This window comes from Dipodomys ordii, unplaced genomic scaffold, assembly GCF_000151885.1.
Source record: "Dipodomys ordii isolate 6190 unplaced genomic scaffold, Dord_2.0 Scaffold52, whole genome shotgun sequence".
NCBI classification, from domain to species: Eukaryota; Metazoa; Chordata; class Mammalia; order Rodentia; family Heteromyidae; genus Dipodomys; species Dipodomys ordii.
The window spans coordinates 9687280-9710144 of NW_012267268.1; the positions used below are offsets into that span (position 1 = coordinate 9687280).

General features: G+C 37.9%; 1 protein-coding gene across 2 annotated transcripts in view; it reads left to right on the top strand.

Annotated features, from left to right (window-relative positions):
* The window catches only part of Cntnap5 (contactin associated protein-like 5), a 921488-nt gene that overhangs the window by 443832 nt on the left and 454791 nt on the right, over window positions 1-22865 (top strand). For both annotated transcript variants that reach the window (XM_013020681.1, XM_013020682.1), the window contains exons 5-6: window positions 12136-12339; window positions 20928-21112. In XM_013020681.1, coding sequence (XP_012876135.1) covers window positions 12136-12339; window positions 20928-21112 — 389 coding nt within the window. The remainder of the gene's footprint in view (window positions 1-12135; window positions 12340-20927; window positions 21113-22865) is intronic.

Below are 22865 nucleotides of genomic sequence, written 5' to 3' on the forward strand. Positions count from 1 at the left end.
TGATGTTTCTGAATCACTGAAGATCTGAAAGTTCCTACAAGCACAAATATGCATGATTCAGTAGTCCCTCTCTGCTAGCTTTGGGAATACCAAAATAAATAAGACAAACTCTGCTTTTTAGGAATGACCGGATTTTCAGAAGCCATGAGAAGGAGGCAAATGCATGCTTGGAAATACGGAAGTTGAGGGAATTAAGTTTTTGGTAGGTAAAGCTGGTAAAGAGAAGGAAAATTACAGCTACCCGTTGTTCCTGATTAGTTAATGTTGTTACCCTGTGTGTGATTTAACCTAATCGTTAGATCAAATCCTTTAGGCACAGCGAGCTTCCATACAAATGTCAAGGCCTTTGTTTCTGACCATTTGTTTTACCTTTTCTCCCTGGTAAGTGATCACTATAGTGATTTATGTAACAGCACTAGCTGTAACACTATGTTCCTTTAGATTGCTTTCATCTCCACTCATACACACAGTGCCTCATATTACCAAATAGGAAACCTCATCAATTCTTTTTTACAAACACATACCAAGTAGTATCAATGGAAAACTATCTTCTTTAATTCTGACAGTATGATTTATACAACTATCACTGAAAAAAAATCACCATTCTTATAGTAGCTGCATGTTGTGTTTGAAGGTCATTGAAGATGGAATGATTATGTTATACTGTTTCATGAAGGTTGACTCCTCACTAACAACCTTTGCCTTGGTTGTTCCTATCCTTCTGATAACCAGGATGTAATAGTTGTGAAGTACTGTTCTAGAATGAGAACGTTTGATAACTTGCCTTACTTTCATTGAGTGATCATTTCCTTCTCACTTGCTGTCTACTGCATCTTTCATGTAGGATGGCCATATGTCTTACAGATTGCTCAGTGATGTCCTATTCCATGTTTCTTGGCCCCACTTAGTTATTTATATCCCCTGTTTCACTCCCACAGGGTTTTGTCTGCCTAATAAGTTATAGGAACCATAGCCATATTTCCTGTTATTGCATTCTGCTCTGCAAAGCAACTCAGTCATGTAGGCATCGTCATGTTTGAGTATCTGGATAAAATGGCCTGTGTCTTTATCATCTTTGTTTCTGAGAGCACAGGGTCAAAATGAACATCAAATACTCCTAATACCTGTCAATGAATTAGATGTTAATTTATTAAAGGATATCTATTTATGAATGTTTTCTAAAATTAATGTATTATTTTCTGTGTAACCTTTGTAGCTTGTGAATAGTAAAATGGCACTACAAACATTAAGTGTGCCTACAGATATTAATGCAGTAACATAATCAAAACCCTAGATGTTGGAACAATAAAATTTGACTCTCAGAGCCTAATTAGGGCTGAAATTCACTTATGTTTTTTTTTTGTTTGTTTGTTTTTTTATTTGTCGGTAGTGGGCCTGAACTCTGGGCCTGGGCGCTGTCCCTCAGTGATTCAGCTCAAGGCTAGCGCTCTACCACTTGAGCCACAGTGCCACTTCTGGCTTTGTTCTACTTATGTGGTGCTGAGGAATCTGACCCAAGGCCTCATGTATGCTAGGCAAGCACTGTACCACTGAGCCACATTCCCAACCCTGATTTTTCATTTTTGTACTTTGTTTTTATTTTATCTTGAGACCCATTATGTTTTAGATCTGCCCATCAGACATAAAAATGCCAGAAATTTTATGGGAAGACCTGAACTTAGAATTTGTCACAGTTCACATTAGAAACTTACACCAGGGTGATGGTTCATCTGATTTCGTTTGAGTTTCTGATAAGACCTGGGAACTTGGGGAATTTACACAAATTTGAGCTGGCCATAGACACTTTGGTGTTTTGCAGATTGCTAGTCAAAGCCCTTGCATCATCATGCTGTCTGAATAATAATCATTCTGCTTTTTTTGTTGTTGTTGGTGGTGGTCATGGGGCTTGAACTCTGGGCCTGGGCGCTGTCCCTGTACTCTTCAGCTCAAAGCTAGCACTCTACCACTTGAGCTACAGCACCACTTCCAGTTTTCTGGTGATTTATTGGAGATAAGAGTTTCACAGACTTTCGTGCCCGGGCTGGCTTTGAAGCTCAATCCTCAGATCTCAGCTGCTTGAGTACCTAGGATTACAGGCATGAGACACCGGCGCCCGGCTAATCATTCTTTTCTTATAGAATGTATCTTGAAAAAAAGTTTGCAAATGTAATTGTAAATTGTATCTTGATTACTGTGAGCAAGGGAAGACTACTTGATTACTGTGAGCAAGGGAGGGGTACTAATTGTCTCTGGATAGATGCTGATTGTCTCCTTTCCAAATGGATCTTTGACTGCATGGCTGTAAAAACCTACACTCTTTTTCAGGCCCACAGAGGAGCCTCATTCAGCTCACTTGGGGATTTCAGCTTGGAATCTTTTATTCAGTAGAGTCCTTTTTTAGCTGGCTTGTTGACAAGTTACCACCATCCATCAAAAATGTCAGAATCTGCCTTTAGAACTCCATCTTTCTCAGAAAACAAGCCATGACAGCTGGGTCAGCAATTATGGACCCAATAGGAAATCATCAAGCACTGGCATTTCTCAGCTCCTTGGGGAGAAGGGGTAACATGTGCCAGATTTATCCTCACATGAAAGAAGAGGATGCTGAGCTGAAGAACCTGCCCCTATTGGGGGACTCTTGAGTCTGTGATTGGCCGGCCAATCCTTCATATTCTAAAGAAATCTGCCAATGTATCATCATTGTAACAAACCACAAATTGAATTGAATTGAGTTTGCAATAATGAGATCCTAAAAATCAATTTTGAGACAGTGGAAGAGGTTATCTACTCTAGGAAGTAAATAGCTAACAGCTGTGTTCTGGGTCGCTGGCAATGTGGATAGAATAATGAACTCTGAAAACCCTGAGGAGTTGTCATCAGGTCTTAAAAAAATACACATGACCCACATTAGGATTTGGCTACCTTGGTAATAGATAATGAAATTTGGATCATACCACTGAGGAAGGTAGGATGGGTATTCAGAACTGGAACATGAGCTGACTGTACAAGGAATCAGGATACCTTTCTAAAAAAATCAAATACAGTAAAAAATGAAGATTCTAAAAAAAATCAAAACAGACACTGCAATTTTACAACTCTTGAATGCACTAAGCACTACATATTTAACTGTAAGACTACATTGAAAGTGTACAATTTCATGTTGAATTGGAACTTCTGTCAGAAGACCCTGACTCTCTTTCTAATATGGGAACCATAGCTTCCCATAGACTCTGGAATACTAGTCTTTTTGGGGGTTGGGGGGGAGGGGTTCCAGTCATGTGGCCTGAACTCTGGGCCTGGATGCTGTCCCTCAGCTCTTCAGCTCAAGGCTAGCGCTCTACTGCTTGAGCCACAGCGCCACTTCCGGCTTTTTCCTTTTTGCTTATATGGTGCTGAGGAATGGAATCCAGGGACTCAAGCATGCAAGGCAAGCACTCTACCACTGAGCCACCTTCCCAGCCCCAGGAATGCTAGTCTTTAGCATAGAGCAACTTTGACCTACACTGAATCAGGATCATCCAGGGGACTCCTTAGTACACAGATTGCAGGTTCCATGCACCTGAGTTTCTGTGTGCACAGTCTGATGATGTCCTAGATCTTTTACTTCTGACAGCTTCCATACTTAGGTCAACATTGTTGGTCAGGGAGTTGTTACTAGAACCACTGCTGTAACCAGACTTCTTCCTGACATACCCAGGATCTGACCAGGTCCCTTCTCCTCTCCTTGTTTTGAACATGTGGCTTCTCACTACTAGCAGCAATCTTTCCCCTCTTCCCACCTACCTGCCTCTGCTCATCACTAAAGACTCAGAAGAAGCACTACCTCACTGGGGACACCTGGAGACCTCTTCTGGACCACCTGATCCCACAGTGGTCATCTCTGTGAAAGTTATCCCTGTCCCCCATCTACACTATGCATATGGAGTGTTGAAGGGGTCAACAAACACCTAAATCAAGAATGTGTGAGTGAAGTAAGACTACAATACCCAACTAGAATTGGAGATTTGAACTCAGTGGACCTGGTAGTGCTGACAGGGCATCACAAGTGCATCCACAGAACAGTCCCAGACAATTGTGTGGTTTATTCAGGTCTCCCAGAAAGAGCCACTGCCCTGAACTAGTTGTTGTGTATGAACAGGAACACATATAAAAGAGTAGAGACCCAGGGAAATTTATCTCTTAATGTTCCCTTTTCCTGATTTTGACATCCCTTTCCTTACACACAGACACACAGACACACAGACACAGACACAGACACACACACACACACACACACACACACACACACACACACAGATACACAGACCTTGAAATGCAAGCTTTGTACACAATTCAGAAGACCTTTATATTGCCTGCAATCCTTAAGACAATCTTCCATTCTTTAGTGAGGAAAACTGTGGTTTCAGGGTCAAGCAGCTCATTAGCTTGTGGATGCCTCTGAGCAAGTTACAGGGTCTTTCTGAGGCGTGGCTTTCCCCTTCGTAAAAGGAGAAAAATCTTGACTGCTCAGAACCTTAAATGATGTAAATGCAGCAATATGTGCTAATTAGTGTCTTTAACCCCTAGAAAAAGTTTATTTAATCCAAGGGATGGAATCTCTATACACATTTTAGAGGAACTATCAGAACCAATATGGAAGATACATTATTTCTCTTTGTTATTTTCTCTGTGGTATATGCACTACATTCTGAGATGATTATGTACTTCTCCATAGGCCATTAAGACCTCGTTTTTACTGCTTATAGACCTTCTAACACCATTTCTCTTTAATTTGGGTGTTACTGGAATTCTGAACTCAGGATGCTTTGTTTTTGAGGCAATCCTTCTATCACTTCTATCACAGCACACTTTGTTTCCATTGTTTATAACTTTCCCCCACTCTGGACAGGAGCTTGATCCCATACTTATGCTTCCATTGTAGGTAGGCATAATGTGCCTTTTTTATCAATAGAAATAAGATCTGAAGGGCTGGGAAGATGGCTCAGTGGTAGAACACTTGCCTTGCATGCATGAGGCCCTGGGTTCGATTCCTCAGCACCACATAAGCAAAAAGAAAAAAGCCCTAAGGGGCACTGTGGCTCAAGTGGTAGAACACTAGCCTTGAGCTGAAGAGCTGAGGGACAGCTCCCAGGCCCAGAGCTCAGGCCCCACGACTGGACCCCCCCCCTCAAAAAAAAGAAATAAGATCTGAAACTTTTTGCTTGCACCGATCTCAAACATGACTCTCCCAATCTCAGCCTGCTGAATAATTTGGTAAGAGTCGTAAGACCCAGATCCAGAACACTTTCTTTTCCTTTCTCTTTTTGTGATTTAAAAAAGAACCAATCAAGATAAGTAAAGCTTGTGATGTTCATAAGCATATTTGTCTAAAAATTATAGACCAAATCAGATGATCAGGATACAGGGGCTACAATTTTATAATTTGGAAAAATAAGAATATGTTGTTAACGTAAGATATGGGCTTTTATAATTAAAATGTTTCCATCTTAAAAAATTATTTTATCAATGTGAAACTGGGAATGCTAAATATTTTTTCAGGCTTCTGGAGGAGTTATTAAGTATTTACTTGGGGAAATATTTAATCCTTCTTAAAACTTCTCTTTAACTTTTGTTTCTCCATCTGTGAAATGACTGATATTTTCATGTGTGACTTAATTAATATTGAAAATGTCCAGGGTTTTTGGCTGGGCTCTCTTGCATATAGAAATAATTTCTCAGTAAGTTCATAGAGCAAGCTTCTGCTCTCCAGCCTGGCTAAGTTGTGCTCACTGAAAGGCATATCTCTTTGCTGTACATCATGAGCTTATATGAGCAATGCTACAAGTCCCATATCTCAAGTGACTGAGCAAGACTTGTGGAATGACATAACCCTCTGAACATGGGTGAGAAGCCAGCATCCACAGATGGGCCGACAACTTGAAAGACAAAACTTAGGTCGGGTCTGCTGTTACATAGGCCCTTCAGTGCTTCATAGGTGTTGAGCATTTTTATAACCTGAGTCCAGTGCTGGGATCTAAATAAAGGCAGCAAGGTCTATCAATTTTTTGCCCTCATGAAATACACTGTCATGCTAGAGATCTAGACAAACAAGGAACACAAGGAGATCATTTTAATGGTATGCTATGAAGGGAATGGCAGTATACTTTGAAGGAAAGTAGAGGGAGACCTCTAGGAGAAAAGGCAAGGAATCTGACTGAGAAGCTGAGCACCAGGGTATTGCAGACAGAAGGGTGATATTTGGGAAAGAGCTCTGCACAATATAGTCTGGTAAAGTCACACGGGGTAGCTTTGAATGTGGACTCTGCCACTTACTAATTACATACATCATCTCTTTGTGAATGATTTTTATCACATGCAAAATAGAAATAAAATCTTCTTTAAATGGTAGTTGGTATGATTAAACAAGACTACATACTCAAAGAACAAAGAATGAAAGAGTTCATGGTGTGGATTTAATCCACATTATTCTTTAAATTTTTTTTATTGTCAAAGTTATATACAGAGAGGTTACAGTTAAGTAAGCAAATAAGTACAGTTCTGGTCAAAATTGTTACCCCTTCCTTTATTTTTGTCCTACTTTCCCTCCTTCCCACCCCCACCCTCACAAGTTGTACAGATCATTCCCAACATATTGTCTTGTATATATCACTCTTGCATTGGTCCCCCTTGACCTTTATCTCTCATTCGGTTGTTCCCCTTCCTTTCCCTAATTCAAATAAATGTATATAAAATACCAGAACACCAAAATCAGGGGATATATTATAACTGGAAGAACATATAAAAGCAACAAAATACATAGTATATAAAAAACAACAACAACAAAGAAAAACCTATTGTGCCCATCATCTTATATGGTTGTATGTACATAGTTATTGAGATGTTCTGCTCATCTGCTAAGATTATCCTAGACATGTACTAATTATTGCAAATAAGATAAACTATAGGACGTACATTTCTGTGGGTCTGGCTTACTTCACTTAATATGATTTTTTCCAAGTCTTTCCATTTCCTTTCAAATGGGGCAGTATCATTCTTTCTTATGGAAGCATAGAATTTATATATATATATATATATATATGTATACACACACACACATATATATATATATATATATATAGCCCACATTTTCTTGATCCATAAATCTACTGTGGGACATCTGGATTGGTTTTATATCTTAGTTATGGTAAATAATCCTGCAATAAACATAGTTGTGCTGGTAGCTTTAGTATAGTCTTGTTTGGGATCATTTGGGTAAATGCCCAAAAGTGGGATTGCTGGGTCATAGGGGAGCTCTATGTGGAGTCTTTTGAGAACCTCCATACTGCTTTCCAAGGTGGTTGAACAAGTTTACACTCCCACCAACAATGCAGTGGGGTTCCCTTCTGTCCACATCCCCTCCACCATCTGTTGTTATTAGATTTCTTGATTATAGCCATTGTAAATGGGGAGAGGTGGAATCTCAATGTTGTTTTGATTTGCATTTCTTTTATGGCTAGAGAGGTTGAGCATTTTTTCATGTGTCTATTGGCCATCCTTCTTTCCTCTTCAGAGAAGTCTCTCTTTAAGTCTTTAGCCCACTTATTTATTGGGCAGTTGCTTCTTTGAGGATTTGTTGCTGGGGATTTAATTTTTTGAATTCTAAGTATATTTGAGATATGAAACCTTTGCCTTTGCCTTTGTATGACTAGTGAAGATCTTCTCTGAATCTATGGGCTTTCTATTGACCTTGCTAGCTATGTCCGTTGTCATGCAGTAGCTCTGCAGTTTAATGCAATCCCATTTGTCCAACCTTTCTATCCACATTGTTCTTAACACACACACACACACACATTCACACACACACACACACACACACACACACATACACACACAGCACACAGTTTCATCAATGCCATGCCAGGTGTGGATTCGAAATAGTATCGAGGAAAGCTAAGTCGAGCCAAATCTTACTGATTTTTGAATACTAAATTAAATTCGAATTAAAAAGTAGTTCACTAAATGGCTTTCATAGAGATGTGGCAAGGAAACCTTGTCAGGTGGTTGTGGCAGTAGTTGAATCTAAGAGAAAAGTTGTGGGTTCTTTCAAGTATTTGACAATGATAATGAGAGTTTGAAAGATGCTGCTTGCTATCACATAAAACCTACTGGACTCTGAAACCCAAGAAATTCCTTTCACATTCCTTATCAGTCACACCAGGATAAAAAATTTTTTCCTACTGAAAAAATCCTTTCGATTAAAAACAGAACAGGAGGCTAAGTGTTATAGACTGCCTTTTCCCAGGTGTGAGCTTATATAACTCTCACTATGGCTTTATAATTTTCTCTATGTCCCTTTTTTATAGATAGAACTGAAGCTTATGAAAATCAAGAAATGTACCCCAATTTCCCACAAATAAGCACCAAAACAAAATCTAGACTACTCATCATCTGTTCATGTAAACACATACATATCACATAGATATACCTAGACATATGTGTATATAACTTTTATACACATACCCATGTTTCCTCAGATGTAAGCCATGTTTCTATGCCTCACAAATCCAGTCACAAGACTAGCCAGTCACTTTTGAAAAGGGAATGTCAGTCATAAAAGTTCTGATAGATGTTTATGGAAAGGAAACATTGTAACTGCTACTGCAGAAAAAAGGTTCTGAGCCCCAAGACTTGACTAGAGAACTGAAGGCTTCAGGCAGGATTTGAGGAAACAATGATATCACAATATGAGATCATATCACAAGATGAGATCATGTATGAAATGACAGTGAAAAATTAGTTATATGATTATTCTTTAAGCAAATATTTTTGTCTGATTTTACAGAAAAGATAAGTGAAGCCATAGTTGTATATAAACTTGACTTATTTTGGCACTTGGTCAATAAAAGAACTACTCTACAAAGCAGCCTTCTCCCTGTAGTTGAATATTGCTCCCAGAAAATGGTGCAATTCTTATGTGCTCTTTCATGTATATGGCGCAACAAATATCTGTCACTATTTTCCCCATCAGATTCTACTAATAACTGTGATTCTCTGGAGATTTGCGACATAGGCATAGTGTAATAGGAGTGCTTATACTTTGGGCAGGATGCTTTGAGGATAATGAAATGGTGTTTCTTTTGGTGTGAGAATGCAAAGTTTGAACATTATATCTCCTTGTAGACCTGGGACAGACAGCTCCATGAATGCTTGTGGAGTTTCAGTTATTGCTTAGATGAAACCCTTGTGCTTCTCAGACTGCTGGAAATAGTCACAATGGAAAAAATAGATCTTTCTGCCCATCCTCTGCTCCAACCACCTGAGCCTCCTGTAATCCTGAGAGGCATCACATTTTCTTGTCCTCTTGCTCCCTTCTGGGTTCTCTTAGTCTATTCTGTCCCATTTGCGTCATTCAAGAGTAATGTACTGCTTATTTCCCCAGTAAAACTCTGTCTGAATCTTCCCCTTGTTGAGCTGGGTCAGTCTCTGCTGCATGTGCCTGATGTCCTGCATTCACCTTTACAAGCTCTGATGGGTAGTGTGGGGCTCTTCAACTCACTGCTGGGCAATAAAGTTCCTAAGGACTCAATTGCTCCTGCAGAGTCTTGAGTAGTGGCAGTCTCCTCTGTCAGAGGAGAGAGCATAAATAATGCGTGCGTGTCCATGAGCGCGCGCGCGCACACACACACACACACACACTCATAGAGAATTTCAATGTAAGAAATTCTGAAGCTGAAATCTGGCAGACTAGGAAACACGGGGGTAACTTGGCATCTCCTGGGTAACAAATCATTGAAAAACAACAACAACCACAACAGCAGCAGCAGCATTTGGGGTAAATATATTTCAGTAATAGCCCCTTGAGTGAACTGTCTAAAAACTCAAGGCCCCCCAGTTAACAAAAGCATAATTAACACTCTAGTGCCTGTGACTGATTTAAAACAAAGTGCCCAGTAAGATGGAATCACTTTGACTGTGTTGTCACTTTACATGTTTTAACATAATTGATTACTGATTATTGAAGTAGCCTTTCCTAATGGACATCATTGTCTCCATTTTACAGACAAAAAACTAAAGTCTTAGATAAAGTTGCCCCCAGTGACCAAGATAACATACCATGGCTTTCAAAGTTTGCATGCATTATGATACTCAATGCATTATAATGTGGTTAGCTGCCTGCCATAGTTCCATTGATTTGGGTTGAAGTCCAGTTTGAAGGACAGATACAAATACACCGCTGTAGAGGGAAGGTTCTGGGAAAAGTAAGGGGTTGTAAGAAACTCCTCTGCGTCTGGAATGTTCCTTTTAAGTTCTGGAGTTATCAGTAATCTTTATAGTGGCAATCTCTTTCTATCATTGGACAAATTCTGAAACTGTCTTCTTCAACTATGACAGAAAGGAGTGATTTCATTTTTCTTTTTATTCAGAATTTAAAATACAAATGATATTTCTATCTCCTTGGTCAGGAATAATGTCTTAGTTTGTTATATATACTCAAGCCGAGGGTTTTAATGGTTCTACAAATAGTAAAAAAAAAAATTACTTTTTCTTGGGTATTGAATTTCAAATAAGAATAATCCCACCCCATCCACATTCCCATATGCCTCCATATAAGATGGTATGAATCTGTTTCACGTCATAATTAAATAACCTTACATTTTCCCTATTATAAAAGTAATCAAAACTGCTATAAATAATCATAAAAGGGATGCTAAAATAGCTTACAATAACACCTTCCAAATATAGTCCTTCATTTTTGAATATATTTGTTTTATATATAAATATATCTGCATACATTTAAATCATGATTACTTGGCCTTCTGTTTTAACTTTAATAATAATGGAATTGGAGAACATTATGTTAAGCAAAATAAAACATGCACAGAAAGACAAATATTGCATGATTTCATTTATGTGAATTCTAAAAACACTTACTGCATAGAAGTTGAGAATACAACAAGTTACCAGAAGTTGGCAACTACAGAAGATGGATGGACAGGGATGAAATAACCAGTAAGTGTGAGGTCAGAATTAGAGAGGAGAAGTAAGTTCTGATGCTCTATTGCACAGTAGGGTATCTGATTTAATGATAGTTTGTTATACTCTTCAAAATAGTTAGAAGGAAAGGGTTTTGGATTTCACATTAATGTTGTACCAGTCAAGATTCACTGTATTCACAAACTGCTTTTTTGAATCCTTTCTACAACTATATAGAAATTAAAAATTAAACATGATAATAAGTTACAATATACTAACCTTGATTTGATATTATATGATATATACACACTTTGAATATCACATGGTACTCCATGAGTAAATAAGACATTTATGTGTAAATTAATTATTCCTAAAATATCTCAAGAACAAACAAAAATAATGAAAAAATAATGTTCACTTACAGGCAATAATTTCTATATCATATATACTAGAAAATATACAGATGACAGATAATAGAGATAAACAATCGATTATAGATAAATGAATAAATACAAATGATACTCAAAACAGATAGAGGATGTATAGGTAGGTAGATAAAATAGTATATTATCACATTGAGTCAAAGTATATGGCAAATATCCAACTTACCTGCCCTCTGAATTCAAATACCATATCTTCCTTTACTGGCTATTCTGTTCCATTAAACTTGTTAAGAACTCTCATTATCCTTTTCAACACAGGACTCTGAGAATTCCTAACTATTCAACCAGATTTGGCATAATAAATTATATTTCTTATTCATCTCCAGTCTTGTGCTTGTGATGAGGAGATCAAATGATTCCACCTGTCAGAAGCAAATTAACAAGGAAGACAAATCAGAAGTGGTTATTACAATTCAGGCAGCTGACACAGAAAAGCATGACATCAGTACCTGTGGCATTCTAACGCTGTCCCCCCAAGCAAAGGCTGGCACATCCCTAATGAGAGTTTTCCTTCTACTCAGAGTTCCTTTTGACTCAGTGTGTGGTGGCTTCTTGTAAATGAATCATTCCTCTAAGTCTAATTAGATTGAAGCTAGTCTTTATGCTTCCTATTGAGAAAGGACCTTCCAGATCCCAATAACATTCCTGTAAATTGCACAGCCAGACTGTGATGGAGCAGGGTCAGCACTCAGGAGGATGAGCACTGACTTTTCTTTCCCTCTTCTCTCTTTGTACCTAGAATCAGATGTTGCCGACTTTGATGGTCGCAGCTCGCTGCTCTACAGGTTCAATCAGAAGCTGATGAGTACCCTCAAAGATGTAATATCCTTGAAATTCAAGAGCATGCAAGGTGATGGAGTCCTGTTCCATGGGGAAGGACAACGGGGAGACCACATAACCCTGGAGCTACAGAATGGGAGACTTGCCCTGTACCTCAACTTGGGTAGGTTAGCGATAATCCCATTTTAGTCCATGGCCAACAGGCCACAGAGCACTGCTTGTTATGCAAGATCCTCATAATAGACATTCATCCTAACAGTGTTTCAGGTGGAGTGCCTGATGGACAACCTGGAAGATGTATTTTCTTTATGTACATGGCAATAGAAAGTACTACCTTTTGAAATGCTTGTGCCATGGATTGTATTCTTTGATATAATCTCATTATCTTATGTCAATAAGGTGATGCTATGTAAGGAAATGACAAATTAATCTTTTGGCATTTTTCTACCTATTTCTCTATTTCTCTCAGCAACTCAAACTCCAATCTTAGCAAGCTTACACACATATCTATTATGATAAGCTAGAATTTATTAGGTATACCTAGGGAAGTCAAATTTCAAGTGAAGATGGGGGACAAAACAGTTAAGTTGTTTTGTTGTTTGTCCTTGGAAGAGGATAGGGAAAGTCACTCTTTTAAATGAGAAAAATAAACTTCCTGCACCTCCTGATTTTTTGTTAAGGAAAAACATCGTATTTTTTAACAAGTTTTCCGGCTGTACTTGGGTGAGCTTAAGATTTGTCAAATGCCAATAATTTTAGTACCTACAGTACTTCCACCTCTGCCTGATTAAGATGTCTGCTTTCTATGGTGAGGAGTTGAGAGGTTCCATCCTGGCTTGTTCCAATGGTAGTAGGTCTATATTCATAAGCAGCTCCTTACCCCCGGGAAAATGGGAAAGAGTCTTAACCTTTTACATGTGGAAAAAAAAGTTAAGGTAAGCAATGTGAAGGAGGCAAGGAACAAAATTCCTAAAGGAAAGCTGAGCAAGATATTCCACAAGAAAACAAATCAGAAAATAAATGCCATTTTTTGGAAAAGTTACCATTTGATAGGAGAATGCCTTCTTGCATCTCATTTAATATTTATTAATACTAAACAAATGGAAGACTTCTTTTTTCCTTTTTAGTATTTACTAACAAATATAAATGAAGAAGAAATGCTCTTCTTCATTTGTAAGCTCAAATTACATAGAGGTCTTGAAGAAATTAGTAAAATGTATTTTAGATATAAACTGGAGAGACATAATAACTAAAATTTCTGCAGACTCACCCCTAGAGACAGACAATTGGTATTTGAGGTATTTCTTCGAATCCTTTTGGACTCCATATAAAGATGGGCAGAGATAGCAGGAAGAAATAACAGAATTCCAAACTGACTCATATGAAAAAGAAGCCTTTTGGAGACTTTCTTGTTTGCATTATGTAGTTCCCTTACTGTGTCTAGTCTGGGCAAAATCAGTTCTGCGGTGCAATTTAACTGTAGCGTTCTCCTTGACCTACTTTCTTAGGCTACATGAACATTAATTTCTTTTTCTCGAAAACTATTAAATGGGAATATTTCCTTTGTCGATTCACAAGGGGGTTGCAACATTCCCTTTCCCACATCTGCACATGTCATTCAGATGGCCCATGGCAGTCTGCACTCTGCAGAATGACAACAACCTAAGCCACACAGGCAGGTGGAGAATCAAAGAGCAGAAGAATTATGTGACTGGAGGACTATTGTATGATCTAAACAAGGCATCAATAGTGCATGGAGGTCATTCATCCTTACAAGAGTTCAGCATCTTTGATCTGAGGCAGTGTGTTAAGTCTATCCCCAGTATGTACCTCTCTAGTGAAGAGAACATCCAGGATTCCAGGAATCCACCAAATGTTTAGAACAGAGTGTCCTTCAAGGCCTAAGAGCAGTGTTCAAAGGGCAAAACCGAATTGCTTGGTCAATCCATTGACACATCAATGAAGGCTTTCAACATCTCCCAAAATGTCTAGTGAATATTTGTTTTATCCCTTTCAAATTCAAGTAGCTTAAGAAACCAGTGAACAAATAACAAATATTTTATCAGGTCTCTTGAAATATTGTATTTTTTTCAAGTTGTTAGTGTGTGTGTGTGTGTGTGTGTGTGTGTGTGTGTGTGTGTGTTGCCATTCCTGGAGCTTGAAATCAATGCCTAGGTACTGTCCCTGAGCATTTTCACTGACACCTAATATCCTACCAATTGAGCCACAGGTCCACTTTCTGGGTTTTGGCTGGTTAATTGGGAATAAGAATCTCTAGGACTTCCCTGTGCCTGCTGGCTTCCAACCATGATCCTCAGATCTCAGCCTCCTGAGTAGATAAGATTTTAGGCATGAATTTCAGGCACCCAGACTTCAAGTTGCTTTTTTGTGTGTGAGTTCATATTCAGCCACCATATTAAACATTGCTGATGTATTATATGTATGTATATATAAATATACACACACATACACATATACATGACAATCTACTCATCTCAAAACAAAACATAACAAAAGTATTATAATAAACCTATCTGGTGATTCCCTGACACTTGAGCAAAATCTCCGTGCCTCTGTTGTTTTAGACAAGGAACTAGGGCCAACTTTGAATACAACTGTACTAGTGATCTTACAGTCATCACTAACATGCTAAATACCTTTAAAAGATAATTATGTATTTAATATCATGTGATCAATATAAGAAGAATAGAGAGGTAAGTTGAACAGAGGGGTCCAAGATTGGCCTCAGGTTATCTGGTCACTTACTAATGAAGAAAGAGGAAGGTACACATTTCAAACAGCCAATGTGATGAGATATGCCCTATTTTTCATAGACTCAATCATTCCTGCAAGTCATTAAGTCAAGTACTGATCTCTGTACTGCTAGGCTCAAAGTTGAATTTGCTAATTTTTAAGGAAATTTCAAGTCTAGCAAAATAATTCTTTCTACTTCTCTTCTAGTCTTTTGGTAATAATCAATGCAGAATAAGTATTCATCAACAAAACTAAATAACATAGATATATTAAAAGGCTGCCACTGAAGATCATATCTGTAATCCTAGCTATTCAGGAAGCCAATATCTAGACAATTGTTGATCAAAGCCAATGTGGAGAGAAAAAGTTATATGATTCCATCTCCAAAAGAATCAGCAAAGAGATGGACTAGAAGGATGGTTCAAATGGTAGAGTCTCCACCATAAGCAAGCACAAAGGCCCTAATCTCAAAACGCAGAACTGCTAATAGTTTTATCATAATATTTGTATAAGATAGAAAAGTCAAAGGAGATAAATACGAATCAGGTACACCATTAGGAAAACTCATAAATCCTGAAGTGTAAGTGGGTATGGGTGTTGGTGTGGGTGTCCTGAGGTTTGAACCCAGGAGGGGCCTGGGTATGGTCCCTGAGCTATATCTAAGCTAACTCTCCAGTTCTGGCTTTTTGGTAGTTGATTGGAGATAAGTGTCTCATGTACTTTCCTGCCCTGGCTGGTTTTGAATCATGATCCTCAGATCTCAGATACCTGAATAGCTATTATTACAGGTAGGAGCCACTAGTGTCTGGCTGTGATAAGCTTTTTTGTGGAGCTGCGTTGAGGAAAAATTCAAGCAATACATACATTGTTTGCCTTATGTAATTATCTTACAAATACAAGTGAATGCCAATATTGATAACTGGAAACTTGAATTGGGAAGTGTTGATTCTGAAGGTCAGATGAAGGTAGTTACAGGGAATTACCAGAGTCACTACCTATTTTATCCACAGTAAAACAAGCCCTTTCCAAGAATGGATTTTTTTAAACTGAAAAATCATCTTAACATAGTGCTTAGCTTCCTTTTCTCAGGCTGTCTGAAAACTACAGAGCAAGACAGTTAAAGTGACATCTATTTCTCAACTGTTAAACCTCAGCAAGAAGATTTAAACGTTCATTCATTCTTTAACCAGAACATGTGAATTCTAAGGGTGAAGGGTCTGGTTTATTCAAGCGCAGCATACTGAGTGGGAGATGGGAGTGGGAGATATAAAGGGAGAGAAAAATGCAAACATTTCCAGCTCCTTTTTTAAAAAGTATATCTCAAGACAAAGAAAAACACTTTTACTTAATTAGAAATAGTTTTCCTTATGTTTCTGGTCCAAAGTTAGCTTCCTTATAGTTTTATTGTGTTTGCCCTTCTCAGTTGCCCATGAGGATTTTTATCTTGACTTATTAAATTTAAAACTAGGTAAAAATATGTAATTGAACCACAAGTACCACTGAGATAAAACCCTGAAATAGATATTGCAAGATAGAGCATTTGATAATGTCCTGAGGATTAGGTTTTTATTATAATTTCTAATAATGAAGATTATAGGTAAGATGAGGTGTTTTCTAGGACTACCATTCTTTATTTTAAATTCATAGATAGAATTCTAAATGTACTTCTCTATGAAGAGCATGAATTCTGTTTTCCCAGTTGTTTAATCAGGCCAACTTTCACTAACCTTGTTTTAATACAAGATATCTGAGTGTTAACCTAGAATAATAATGGGGAGGGGAGAAGAAATTCATCAATGTCTCTCCCTTAGGGTTAATTCAAGTGTAACTTTACAGGCTACAGGTATAGCTCAGTGGTAAAGCACTTGCCTAGAAAATGTTTCGAACTTGAAACAATAATAAATAAGAATAACAATGCATAACTCAGGAAATATTTTGTAATATATGTATCACTGATATCATTTTTAATGAATCAGTTTTTCACAGCAAGAATTATTGTTTTAATGAAGTTTGTTTTCCCAATATTAAAATGATTATACTTACTCTAAACTACAGAAAAGAAAGAAAAAAATATGATAAATGTGCTTTTAGCAGCTCACAGTGCTTACCTTTGATTTTTTTTAAAAAATATTTTATTGTAAAGATATTGTATAGAGAAGGCAATGAGTACATTTCTTGTCTAGCATTGTTACCCCCTTACTCCTCCTCTCCTGAAGTTGTAAAGTTCATTTCCAATATGCATTTTGAATCTTGAACATACATTTGTCTAATTTGTGGAGGGGAAGGAGAATAACAAAATGCTGAAACAAGAACGCAGGATAACCCCTTGCACCTTTGACTTTTCTATTAGCTGTTTAGCCTATATTCATATTTTCCTATTGTTTTATATATTTTGTCAAGAATGTACATATTATTAAACCTTTTCTTTATAAGATATTGCTTCTTATTTTCTCAAAAGGGCATTCACTATTGTACACATTTTTAACTGAGAAGTATTTTACAAGCATTATGTTCATGTCTTCATAATATTTCATTTTTCTATTTTATATGTACTCACAGTGTACATTTTCTCTTTCCAAATGTTTGAACATTATCTCTGCTTTTCAAATCACTCTAGTCATGTCACTTGTTTGCCACATTTCAACTTATTTTTTTAGAATAGAGTTCCAGAAGGTGAATCAACAGGTAAAAAGTTATAAGCATTTTTAAAGTTTCTCAATACTTACTGAAATATAGATTTTGAAAGATTGATGGGATTCAATTTTAGAATATCTTCAGGCAAGAAAATATTAGCTCAGTAAATGAACAAGATAAGCAACAAATAATGCTAATCCATTTTGAGGAAAGGTCAACAAATTGATTTATGTATTCATAATTATTTCATGAGCTATGTTGTGTCTTAATTAAGGTTTAGTTACTTATTCATTAAACACATGGAACAAATAGAATTGCCATCGAAGAGGCTGCATGTTTTTATTATGCCAAACTCTTAGAATTAAGGAGCGGAATTGCTGAGTGAGAACAGAATTGTTGAGCAAAAAAAGAAAATAGCCAATTTTCTGCAACAGAGGAAAGACAGAGAAAAGGAAGAAGGCTAAGTGTGGACTTGGAGAGGCAGGTGGAGTTCTGGTGCTCTCCTGGTGCTCTCTGGTGCAGAGATGGAGCCCACAACAAGTGGGAATGAGTACAGCAGCAGTGGACACAATGGCACTATCCTGGCAAAACCCAACTTGAACATTTACTGAAGGTTCAAATAAAAGGAGCTCACTCTATGCACTGTGAAAACTGATGTGATCGGCATAAATGATTCATATATCCAGTTTAGTGTCACTCTTCATATCTGAATCTTACCCTGATTCCTTAAAATGGTCATCCCAGGTGGGACACTTGTGATTTCCTCTTACAATCTTTTCTCAGCAGGCTAAGATCCACAGGACTGCATATATGGTTCAGAGCCAGTAGGGAAGAAAAGTTTGAGAGACTATGTCTCCAAAATCAGCAGTTAAATGTGGCTGAAAAAGTCAGCATAAGTAATAAGTCCTGTAATGCAAAGCTCTTTATTCAAACCACAGGAATTTTAAGTTATGGATTTGAGTCAACTTGGTAATTATCTAAAAACATAATTCAAAGATAAAGCTGTATGTTATTTTATCATCATAATGAATTCCTAATCAAATAAAAGTGAGAAAACTTGGGAGAGTACTTCTGTGATATGGGTGTGATTGGACAAAAGTGTTTACCTTTTAAATCATAACTCACTCCCAGAAGCCATTGAATAAAAGAAAACAATGGCTTCTCAACCCCATATATCTTGAGTAATTAATAAAAGAAACAAGTAAAAACAGAAAAGAAGCATCTATAGTAAAATAAAAAGCAAAGATATTGTCAAAATTATAGGTATTGGGTTAAATACAGATTAAAAATTTTAGGCAAAGAATAGAGTTCACAGAAAGAAAATAAAATTGAAGAGGTTTTTCAATTTCATCATCCAGAGATACATATATTACAATTATTCATAAATATAAGTTTTTATTTCTCAGATAGGCAAAATTTTCAATCTTGGCTGTATATTCTTGGGGTAACTTCTATATATTCTTGAGGTAACTCATGAATTTGTAGCAGAAATTTAAATAAGTTCTGCCTCCATAGAGGACAATTTAAAATAGAAATCGAAGTTTCTTCTGTACATACCAATATAACAGTGTAAATCCAAACTAGTCATTTCTAACTTATTGGTTTGTCTTGGCATCTTTTCCTTAAAGATGAAATGTCGGCTCTGTGACTTAGGGTTCAGTCACAAAAAGGAGCCAGCCCTTCCAGCCAGCTCTCAAACTTGTAGCTGGGAGCTCTCTATCCTTCCCAGCACCAAAGTCTGCACGTCACCTACATCTCATAGCTGGGTAATGATGCTCCTGCTTCCTGTATAACACACCCAGATGTTGCTTTGGACTCTATCTTCCCAAGCCCTGATTGGTCATCCCATGGTTTATTGCATTCAGGGCTCCTATAAGACACCTAAGTATAGCTTTATGTTGAGAGTCCCACCATAAGGCTCAGTGGTCAGCACACCATGACCCTCACAGTCCCTTTTACAAGTAGAGAAAGAAGGATTTATTTCTTCTTCCTATCTCAAACAGAAATAGAATGGAAAAAGAAAAGTATCTATTAACTTTTAATCATAATCTGACAAGTGTTGTAGACTTAAAGTTTATGGAACAAGAAAACAACAACTCAACAAAATATGAGTTAAGCATTAAGTCATCAGCTCTTGATTTCCAATTATACATTTGCAGTCTCTACTCCCACTCCTGTATGAAACACGGTGTCACTCAGAGACCAGAACAAAGACATAGGGCCATGCTGGAGGTAGGAGTCAGCAGCCTGCCAGGGAAATGGCAGCTTCTGCCACTGAATGTCACACTGCAAGGCAGGCTGTTACTGCTCTGTGTGTTTGTGTGTGTGTGTGTGTGTGTGTGTGTGCGCGCGCGCGCGTGCGTGCGCGCGTGCGCATACACATCATAGCAGAGAGAGGTGATATTTAGCATTTATTTCTAAGAGAGCCAAATTCCTAAATACTCCCCAAACTGAAATATTATGTATGTAAGGACTAGTTGAATCTAATTGTTTATTTTGCTAAGACTGAGATAAATTCTGGGGCCGGGCATAGGAAGAGGCTGTAATCCTTCCATAAAATTGGAGGAAAAAAGAGGAAAGGAGCCAGGCAGTCATAAATGGAAAGTAACCCTCCACCTGAATCTCTCAAATCCTCCCAGATAGTGTTCCAAGTTCCATGTTGCCTGAATCCTCAAGAATATGATTAATGATCCCATATGAACATTAATTGCAGTAAACCAGGCCATACAAAACTGGGCCAAATTCTGGATACATTGCTGACCATGTAGGCAGAACCTGACAGCATCTCAGCTTCTTCATAGTAAAAAACAGATGCTAATTTTCCCTCACAGGATTAAAAATGGAGGCTGTGAACTTCCTGCTTCAGTGTTGATCATGCAGTAGCCAGTTTTTACAATAGAGGAGTCAGAGCATGCTAATGTTCTCTCCCTTTTCTTAGCAGACAGACTTCCCCAACTCACGGTGCCCACTGTGTGCCCTTGGTTTATCCCAAATTTGCCCTTCTTCCAAAACACAACTCAGGAGATTTCCTTCTCCATTCAAGAGAAAACAAACTCAATGAATTTGTGTGTATGTGTATATTTGCTTTGAATCTAAAAGAGAAAGCCTCTGTTTTCATGTTATCCGAGGAACTACTAGGATAATAAGTCTGTATACTGTTTAGTGGTTTGAGTTCTGGAATATTCCATCTAGAAGCAGGCACATGAATGACTGTCATTCCCTGAGAAATCTTGCAAAGTTTCAGTCTAGAAAGTGGTGATCACTGCTCACCTCTTGAACAGTGAGCTGGCCTAACTCAGAGGACCTTTTAATACTCAAAGTGACCCTTTACAAAGATACTCCTACTTTTCTCCCCCTTCACAGATGACAGCAAAGCCCGGCTGAGCAGCAGCCCACCCTTAGCCACTTTGGGCAGCCTGCTGGATGACCAACACTGGCATTCAGTCCTCATTGAGCGAGTGGGAAAACAGGTGAACTTCACTGTGGACAAACACACAGAGCACTTCCGGACCAAGGGTGAAGCTGATGCACTGGACATTGACTATGAGGTAAGTGCATTCTGCCAGCACCCAGGCTGTTACTCAGAGAAGCAAGATAATTATAAAACACTCTTGGAGAGAAGATGGGGAGCTCTCAAAACCTCATCATGGCGGGGGGTTATCTCTCCTCTATCTTCTCCAGAGGCTAAAAAGAAAGTGTGAGCCAATGCAGCGGCCACATGGGGTTACTCAGAAGGAAGCAGCTGTGTGCACTGAAATCAGCAGGTCTCCCTTTAAATTGGAGTGTGCATGAGTTTTAGTGTGTGTGTATTCCTGAGTACATGTGTGTGCACGCATGTGCATGTGCGTGCTCTCATGCTTTCTAGCCTTCTTGTGTCTGTGGTGAGTCTCTTGATTATACATAGACATTCTTGAAAAACAACTTCAATTAGCTGAAGCTAATAAGAGAGATGGAAAGTAAAAACAAAATCTCCAGGAATCTGACACCTGCCTTATCAGCACCGTTTTCTTCTTCTCTTTCCATTTTTAAAAATTATCTTAAGTCATTGTAAAAAGAGTTTCAATTCCACAAGTCAGTATATGAGAACAATGCATCTGGATTAATGTCATCACTTTATTCCTTCTCCCTCATCTCTCCAAATCCTACCCATCCTCTCAGATTTCCTAGGTCTATTTACATACACACAAAATATTATATATGATATACATAAAATACATAATATTATTTATGTTTTTGCCCACCTTTCCTCTGTCTAATTGACTACCCTTCTTTCCTTGGCCTCACCCCCCTCGTCATTTCAAAACAGATCTAGGTTTTCTTATCATTAAGTAGTTATACAAGCTAGGCACAGTAGCTCACACATATAATGCTAGCTACTCAGAGGGCTGGGATCTGAGGTCATGGTTTGAACCGAGCCACGGCAAGAATGTATGTGAGACTTTTATCTCCAATTAAGCAGCAAAAGTGATAGAAATGGAGCTACAGCTCAAATGTTAGAATGCTAGTCTTGAGCAACAAGTTGAGGAACAGCATCCAGACCCTGAGTTAAAGCCCTAGAAATGTTACACATACAAAAAAAGTAGTTTTATGAAGAGGTTACAATGCCATAAGTCAGATTATGAGTATAATGCATCATATTCTTGGTTATTCATGTCTCCCTGCACTTTCATAGAAGAGGCATGTTAAATGTATTAACTCTGCAATACAAAGACGTTTGCTTAGAGCTCTGCAAACTGATCTTCAGCAGTAGTTCAATTCAAGTAGTATATATTGTGCTGCTGTCATATCCTAGGCTCTGTGCCTGGCTTGGACATGCATGAGTTTGACTCCTTGAACTGGAAGATGTACCATTTAACACTCATAATAAGCCACTGCAGAACAAGGAGATAAGAGCTGTAGAAGGGATAGTGCCCCGTCACTAAACAAGAGACGGGGAGAAATTTTGTCTTAGCAGAGAAATGGTAAACATGGTGGAAGACACTTCTAAGTCTTGAAAAAAGGTTGCCTTTATCCTAATATGGAGGTTCTGAAAGGCAGACCAGCTACAGGGACTGGAATGCCAAACAGTCCATAATTTTTTGGAATTTAAAATAACAATCCAACACTAGAGTATAGAGTCTATTCAGTTCTTCAAGGTTAAAGTTCAAATTGCCAAGAATACCATGAGCTAGCACAAACCACAATCGTTACTGCAGGTTAAGTTACATAAACTTGCAATTAAATAACTTATTTAAAATATTTTAAATTGTAATTAATTTATTGACATCTAATGATTTTACTAACTAACTTCATCTCACCTAT